The following is a 9,122-nucleotide window of genomic DNA, read 5'->3' as shown; positions in this document are numbered from 1 at the left end:
AGATAAAATAATAGCTATTTTTCAGTGAATTTGAACATAAAAATAGGAACATAATGATCATGTAGGAAATTTTCAAACTTAAGAAAAAAAAGTAAACATGTACCTGTAAGGTTAGCTCTTCTTCGACTCTATCAGTGCTGTTAATTCGTTCGACTGTATTGTTTGAACCACTGTACTCAAAAATGGCTCCTTGTATATTGATTTCTCTTTTTGACATGCTTACAACAAAATTTCCATTCAAGATGAAATTCCCATGAATATCTGATAAAGCTGTAAGAGAAATAAAATATTGGAAATAAAGCAACTATTTAATTAAAACATTCTATCAATAAAAACTTAGTATTTTCTCATCTACACTTAGCTTTATTTTAGTCCATGTTCAAAGCATATCAAACAGTTTCTAATGAATGAATTAAATCCTAACCATCAGTAACTTTCACCTGAGCATTTGTCATGGATTTTCTCTGCATTGTAGTAATTTAATAATATTTGTTTTGCTGAAGGGCTGACTGCAGTCATCACTTTTAAATTTGTTTTGGTTCTGCTACCATAGAAGGAAACAATAATGATCTGTATTTCTTCCCTATTCTACAGTACACATTCCTGTATTTCCTAGAGCTACTTCTAGTAAAGTGGCTTTTGAAAAAAAATTTTAAAGTAAAAATACATTATTAAGGATTTATAATAATAATTTAATACAATAACCAGTTTACAATAATAAAGATGAATGACAAGTTAAAAAAATTTAAAAGAAAGTAAAATTTATAGTACAGGCATCTATTCAGGCATTACCACATTTGAAATGGTAGCTAGTGTTAGGGGGTGATGGTGGTTTTGCATCCTGAGAGCTGCATGTATAACAACTGAGCAACAGGTGACAAGGAAAACATTTTAAGAATTATAAAGTTTACTGAGATGATAATGGAAAAAAGTCAGAAGAAAAATACGCATCAATATTTTTTCAGGCACTTCAGGTATAACATAACTACTGTGAAAAAGAACAACCAAGATTTTTGGTACAATGTGTTTATTAATTCTGTTACTCTCACACACTTTCAAATCTATCAACATGATTTTTTATACTCAGACACCATAGAGAACTGTAAGACAGCTGATAAGTTTGTTGATGGTCAGACTGCTTTGTTCATAAACAAAGTGTATGCTTCCAAGATTTAAAACAATAAATACCTGTATTATTCCTGAGTTCACTTGTGGAGTTTTAATTAACGCTGTGACAACAAAGTAAAAAATTGAGAAAACGATGCAACACGCTATAATTCCTGTTCTCTGACAAATAAACACACAGTTCAGAATTAGAAACCTAACAACATCTCACTCCTTTTTTTCTGAAAACTAGCATCTACAGAGAGACTCAGGCAAATGAAGATACTAAGTAATTAGATATTGCTCCTAAAGTCTTTATCAGACTTCTGATAATATACATCCAGGGCAGATCTCTGGCAAAAGCACAAAATCTATTCATCAATGTTGTACACAGGAGGTTTTTACCAAGGTAGTTGTCATCTTCCGGTTTCCCTGAGTAGCTGTGCTGTCGAATATCAATGTTTGTTGCTCCTTTGGGAATATTTACTACAACGTTGTAGCCTGCAATGTAATTATTTACAAATTAATTATATACAAAAGTAGGCAAATACTAGTAAATATGAACATACAATTAACTAGGTTTACTCACAAAAACCTTTAGTGCACCAGAGACTGAATGATTTCATGGTTTAGGAAGTGTTAGGGTCTGTGTTCAGAAATGTGAATGCAATTCTTTACCAACAACATGAGTTCAGCCTACTCAGAAAAATCCCCAGAGAGCACCACTACTCTAAAAATCAGTCAGATATTTCAAGTGGGACTCAGGAAACATTGCGACTCCAAAATTTAACCACAAAACCTTTAATGAAATCTGAATAAGTCAATAATCTGAATACCTCCATTCCTTGTTTATAGAATTGGCTTAGCTTTTCTTTCACAAGAGTGTTTCATGACAGCACTCTAAACAATGAGTCCCAAATACTAAAACATTGCAGTGTTGCAGGCCATATGCATAGGTAGATGTATCAGGTAAACTAGCCATGCTTGATCCACATTGTCCTGCTTAAAACATTGAATGCAATCCCTTCAAAATACAAATGCTTCATAAATGAGTCATCATTTCTTGTAATATCTTCAAGTACTGTGATAGCCTTCCAATGAGGTAACAAAATAAGGTGCATCAAGGTCTACATTTTAAAGTCACTGCACATAAACATATGTTAAAACTAATTTACCCCAGAAATTCAAAAGGATTCTTATGGCTGAGAAAAACTGTGTATGGCAAATATTAGAAACAAATAATAAACACAAACATTCAATTTGAAGCATTAATGTAACCTTCGCCAATTTTTCCATCTATGTCACTGTGTTAACCAGTTTTGCTGTGATTTCACTTTAGTTTACTCACCTCTGTGAGTAAAAATTTAAATGGCAATATCCTTCTCAATTTGTACTGTGCTTGGCTGGGATAGCTAATTTCCTTCACAGTAGCTGGTATGGGGCTGTGTTTTGCATTGTGCTGGAAACCTGATAATTTGGGGATGTTCCTGTTATTGCTGTGCAGAGCTTACACAGTGTCAAGGCCTTTTCTGTTTCTCACACCCCCGAATCAGCAAGAAGGTTGGGGGTGTACAAGAAGCTGGAGAGGATACAGCCAGGACAGCTGACCCCAACTGACCACAGGGATATCCCAGACCATATGGCATCATGCTCAGCATATAAAGCTGGGAGAAGGAAGGGGGATGCTTGGAGTGGTAGCATTTGTTTTCCCAGGTCACCATTACACATGATGGGGCTCTGCTCTCCTGGAGATGGCTGAACAACTCCTGCCCATGGGAAGCGGTGAATGAATTCTTGCTTTGCTTTGGTTTTGAGTATGACTTTTGCTTTACCTTTTAAACTGTCTTTATCTGAACCCAAGAGTTTTCTCACTTTTACTCTTCTGATTCTCTCCCCCATCCCACCAGAAGGCAGGGAGTGAGTAGCTGTGTGGCTCCAGATGGGGTTAAGCCACCACAAATTTCATAATTCATTAACTTCTCAGTGCTTTTAATCTACTAAAACTATGCCATGCATTTAAATGAAGATTTAATCTATCACAGGTCCATCAAATGTACCAGCTGGGGGCAGCACTGCAATTGCAAACTGACACACTGAATGCTCTGGATAGATACACAGGTTGGCCAACCCTCCAGCATATTGGGAAGAAAACCAAAACACTCAAAAAAGCCCCTTCTCTCACACACTGAAGACCCTGAGGTAATAGAGTGAAAAGACAAAATATGGACAGAAACTATAAACAAAACTGCATAGCATGTTGTCAAGGTCACATGAGAAGAGATCCCATACAAGGGCACTGAGAATAACCATTGTCCAGGAAATCCTCAGATACTCTAATTTGATGCAATAATAATAGCCAACAAATAATTATGTGTACATAATTAGATGCCATTTTCTAAAATGGATGCCAAGTAAATTAGTGTTTCATTGTAATGAATTTCTGATGATTGCATCACTACTGTTTAAACAGTTACTGACAACACTGTAACTGTATGAACACAAGCTCCTACCACAGCCTGCTATTGTCTGCACTTAGTAAAATGTGCAAATTCTGCCTGAGTAAAATGACTCATGTCAGTATGAAAGTGAACCAAATGAAGTAAAAAGAAAAAAGACCAAGTGCACTTGGCATACTTATCTTGTGATCCTAATTCAGAGGTTTTTTTGGAAAAGAGTATTTCCTCCAGCAATGTCTTCAGTCATCAGCCTAGGGATGTCTTAGGTCTCCCATGGATACTGAAGTTTTATGATCAGCTAACTACAACCTCTTGTTTGCATTGCTGCACTCCTACTTGAGCACACCTGAGTGATAACCCCAAACATTTAGCACACTGTCCAAGTATAACTCAGTATCATATTTTATGTGCTATAATTCCATGAATTTGAACATAATTTAAAACAGTCAATGAAGTATAAAATCACATAATAAATCAAGGTTTTCATTGATTTATTAACCACAAAATGTGGGGCATTTTTCCTTCCAACTTCAATTTGAAGCAAGTAAGACTGTGACAATGCAAAGGTCATAAACAGCAGAGTGACAGTCTCAGTCATATTTGCATAAATTGCAGTTTCATGTAATGGCCACTGTAACAAATGTCTATGTGACAAAATTTGTGTGCTACCTATAAGCAAAAAGATATTTCATAGTGCTGGGAAACACAACCACTAACCATCCTTTACTCAGAATTACCAAAATACTACATTAGTTTCCTTCAGTATTTTCACTACATGTTCAGAAATCCAGTCTCTCAAAGCTGATTGTGTCTTCTTCCAACTTCTCAGGACAGACACAAGAAAAAATACATGTATTTCTATGGGGAGGGTAGCTGTATCCCACCTTTATGATTTTTGGTAATTTTCAATTGGTGTGAGCCCTCTGCGGGGAAAAAAATAATAAATCCAACTTGGCATACTTTCCTCTTCACCAGCAATTCCTTTGTTCTTTGAAGATCCTATTTGGCAGCTCTCTAAGTATTTTCACTTCGCCTCTGGTCTCTTTCAACCAGTGAAGCAGCATGAAGGAGCCTTTATGCTGATATTAACCTGGAGACTTCTGTCCCTATGTTCTATGCTCTGACTACTTAACTGCACTGCTACACACATACAATAGTCTCTCCATGCTTCCCAGAATACACTACATATAGAAGAACTCTCTGTAGCTCCATTAGAGAAACTAAATCAAATAAATAGGAAATACCAGGGTTATTTAGAAGTTTCTCAGTCACTACATGTCAACGCAGAGGAAAATATTGCTATCCCTGTTCTCTGGAAAGAGGAGCCTCACATTTCACAGGCTAATTTTTTCACTATAGGAAAAAATGAACCTCATCAGCTGCTCACACCACAGACTTCTTGCTATCTCTTTACACACCCAAAAGGAGACATTGGAGTATGTCCTTCAGCTGCACAGTTTCAGACAAGAGAATGCAAAGCACAAAGCAGGAAGCATTCTTCCTTTTAAAATATGTCTACACTCATCATATCTTTAATTGGTATCTTTTGTTTTGACCTTAGGGCAGATTGATTAATTTTTTCCCACCTGAATGGGTTAGTATATCACAATGTTTGCCTCTGCATCCTTGAGAGGGAACATGACTGAAAGTCAGAGACAATTTTTGTTGATAGAGGCCCTAAAGAACATACACTGAAATCCTGCTTCATTAAATGTAAAACGTAATTTCTAAGCCATATTGAAATATTCATTAAGATTTTAGGAAAACTACAAACATACCATAATGAGCACTGTTGAAAGTACCTGCAAGTGTCTTACATGAAGAATTATCACCACCACAGATTCCACATTTGTCTCTCCTTGCCTTGGAATTCAAAACATGATCGCAGCCTGCTTGCTACCAAAAAAAATAAAATTAAAATAATAAAAATTAAAAAAGCCCTGTATCACTCAGCCCAATGGAAAACAAGGAAAAAAATCTTCCCACTACCCCAAAATATTCTTGCTCACTATATATATCTACTCTTACTTGGCAAATTGTTAAAAGCCTTTCCTGTTTTGGGGTGCTGTGATGTCAGGACAAAACACAATGGTGCTGTTATACTAAGGATGTACAATCCAAATACACTTAATTTGTCAAGAACTGTATAAGAATGCGTAACAGTATGTAAAGATTTTGTATTAAAAAATCAACATAGTGTATAAATTTTAAGTTATATTTACATTAAAAGTCTTGGAATCCTAAAAGCAGTATGTATGTGTACATGGTCATTCACTCTTTTAAAGTCTGTCATTACTGCAAAATAAGCAGAGGAAAACACATAGACTATGCTGGTTAAACTAACATAAGCAATTTTTGTTTATGTATCTTAACTTAAACTTGCCCTTTTTTAGAACTATGATAAACAAGACAATTCTCTGGCATTTCTTCTTTCCTCTTGACTAAACACTATAAAATAAGCTACATTTTCTCCTCATCCTGAATTACTTAGTTTCACTGGAATCAGCAAAACAACCTGGGCTTGACAAAAAAGTTATGAATTGTTATGACATAGCACCTTGCTTCTCCCAGCAAAAACTTGTGGCACTGTCATAGTTGTTACTAAGTGAAGAATGCTGAATTGATCCCTTTCAAGGGTCAGCTCCTCCTGATTTTACGATTAAATAGTAATTATGTAATCTATCAATTTTCTACTTTTTTGCTTCTTTGGTCGCAGAAATACAATGGTAATAAACACACAGCATGGTTCTTTCCTTCCTTTATGTCAATTTTGGATCAGTTTCTTTCTGCTCACTTAGACAATATTAACTCTCTCACATATGAGGCTTAATGAGGCAAGACTGTGGGTCTTCTGATTCAACTGTACGTTCTTCACTTAATTGCCACTATTTCCAGATCTTTAATTTGACAGGGAATAAAATTAGCTTAAGTAAACTCAGAACATCTTGCTTTACATACTTTGAGGTCTCTTCCAACCCGGTTGATTCTATGATTCAGTAGTGCTTATTGAGATTAATATTTAATATCTACCATCTGTTAAAATTGATTTTAATAATTAATAAATTTAGATTTAAATACCCTGCATAAGCCTTGAACACAAAGGTCATTGGTTTCTGCTCCACAGGGAGTACCATCAGCAACTCTGTCCTTCAGCTGATAGTAGGAAGTTGTTCCAGAAACTCGGCAAAAAAGTTTACAGCGATCTTTCATAGAAACTGGAAAGAAAATCCAACAGGTTTCTTGTCTGTTTTAAAACTTTAATTAAAGTAACAATTTTGCTAATTGAAGAAATGTGTAATTACTTACTACCACTGTATTTTGGAAGCCAGCGAACAGCAGACGTAAGACCGTTGATATTAAAGTGTTTGCCATCAAATTCAGAGCACTGTTGCTCCCGGAAATCTTTTTCACCTTTTGGACATGAATCAGTATTACATGACCGAAATCTCATCCTGCGACCAACACAGTACTTTCCTCCATTTCTTGGCCTAACAAAAAAGGTAAATGTAAAAAACATATTTATTTTCTAAAATTGCTGTTTTCCACGAAAAGTAGCTCAAGCCACTGATCTAATGGGGAAAATCTAATACAGCATTTTGTCACCTGTTACTGACTTACACACACACTTCCTTTGCACTGTGCATTCACTTATACTGAAGTGAAGAAAATTGAAAAATCCATGTACACTGCTAGTGCTGAGGTAGGCAGTAATCAAGTTTACATTTTAACCTCTCTTACAGTTATAACTATTTTATCTGGGAAAATACATTATTAACTTTAATGCTTTTATCAATTGAAGCTGAGATTATAGCCCTGTTTTTATAGAAGCAGCATCTCACTCAGTAGTTTGAAAGTATTATTTTACAGAGCAGCAAAGAAAGAAGACAGGAGCTGACACTCTCTCTTCTGTAGCCCTAATATTGGTTTCAGTTTGGGGATCAAACCAACAAAAAGGGAAAATTGTGGAAAACACCCCATTTTACTGTAAATTCTAAAATACATTTCCTAACAGTTATAAACCCTGACACACAATAATTCCATATTAATATATTCTTGGGGAGGAAAAAAAGAATAAATCAATGGCAAGTTGAAACTTTCAGTTGCTACAGCCTGACAGAGGCATATCTAATGGCAAACTAGTCTACTGCCTCTTACGTAACAGAGAAAATAAAATAACTTGGGGTGGTTTGATTGAAGTTCACTTATCCCACAGATAATATCAAGCTGAGGTGACCTCCTAGAGAAGCCCTGAAACTACGCAAGCAGCAGCTATGGTTCTGCTTCTGGACAAGTTCAGGGTAAAATTCTCACTGATTTTTATTACAGAGAATGAAACCCACATGGAATTATTTAGTCAATGGAAGTTTTTTGTTATAAAGGTAAGTTGTAAATTACTCTGCTATAACCAGTGTTCCTTGTGGGGTGTTACTGGTGGCAATGTTGTGGAAAAGCCTTAAATCAAAGCAAATCAGGTGGTTCACTAAAGAGGTTAGTAGGGAATATATATATTTCCTTTAGCAGCTTTTACTCCAATGAATGCATCTCGATGTGTAAAGAAACCTCAACACCTATAGTAAACCTAGAAAAAAAGTTCCTGCCAAAATAACTACTTAGAAACACCTAACAATATTAATGATATAGTTGAAAGATAAGAATAATTTAAAAGTCCTCTGCATACTAGAGTCTGTAGACTTATCTTTCTTTCCAAACATAGTTGAAACACGCACTTTTTTTACTGGTGCTTCAAACTAATTTGCACATCCCACAATACCTCCATTTTGTTTAATGCCAATCCATTATTTCTTAATATCATCATTATATGCTACTGTAAACACAATAAAAAACATACTCTGGTCTATTACACAGCCTGGTGGTGCTCTTGATTCCACCTCCACAAGTTCTTGAACATGAGGTATAAGGTCCCCATGGGCCCCATTCTCCATCCACAGGACGCATCTCCATTTCTCTGCTCACACAGATCCCATGGCGGCAGTGCTGCAGAGGAGACAAACAAAATACATTTTATAATTCAAGCAAAAGTTTACTGTATAGTTTAGGCATGGAAAGAACAAAATTTAAGAGCTCACTATTATCTGGGTCTGAATATTTTCTAAAACATTCAATTTCCTTTAAGATAACTTATCCAGTAGTCATGTTTTTCAAAAATGCTGTCTAGAGTTCTTGGCTCAATATGAAAGCTACGGAGTGCTGAATATAATTATAATAGAAGCATATATATTTAAGACTTGTCAATTTATTCAAATGCCTCTACAAGAATCTTGAAATCTTGATCTTGAACTCCTGATTTGTTTTCATGCCCAAACATCAAAAATAGATTTGTCACTGTCTTTTACATATAAGATTTTCCAGTTTAATTAGGAATTCATGCTGATACAAAAAATGAAAAATTGTAACAAACCACCAAGAAAATCAGGGAGTTTTGAACAGCTCAAAAGCTAACTATCTAGTGGGACTGTTTGGGAAAAGCAGCCAAGCATTCAAGACCTTCGTTATGGTAAAGCAAGACGATGCTATAGATTCATGCTTGAACTCAGGCTTTCA

The 9,122-nt window shown here is 35.5% G+C and overlaps 1 protein-coding gene across 1 annotated transcript in view; it reads right to left on the bottom strand.

The window, feature by feature from the left end:
• Positions 1-9,122, bottom strand: part of ADAMTS20 (ADAM metallopeptidase with thrombospondin type 1 motif, 20) — a gene marked incomplete at both ends in the record, with an annotated part of 62,874 nt that overhangs the window by 39,072 nt on the left and 14,680 nt on the right. The window contains 6 exons of the mRNA XM_009069510.1: positions 62-270; positions 1,510-1,605; positions 5,339-5,456; positions 6,639-6,775; positions 6,867-7,048; positions 8,410-8,555. Coding sequence (XP_009067758.1) covers positions 62-270; positions 1,510-1,605; positions 5,339-5,456; positions 6,639-6,775; positions 6,867-7,048; positions 8,410-8,555 — 888 coding nt within the window. The remainder of the gene's footprint in view (positions 1-61; positions 271-1,509; positions 1,606-5,338; positions 5,457-6,638; positions 6,776-6,866; positions 7,049-8,409; positions 8,556-9,122) is intronic.

The sequence above is a fragment of the Acanthisitta chloris genome, unplaced genomic scaffold (genome assembly GCF_000695815.1).
Source record: "Acanthisitta chloris isolate BGI_N310 unplaced genomic scaffold, ASM69581v1 scaffold5232, whole genome shotgun sequence".
NCBI lineage: Eukaryota > Metazoa > Chordata > Aves > Passeriformes > Acanthisittidae > Acanthisitta > Acanthisitta chloris.
This window is presented reverse-complemented; position numbering and strand designations above follow the sequence as displayed.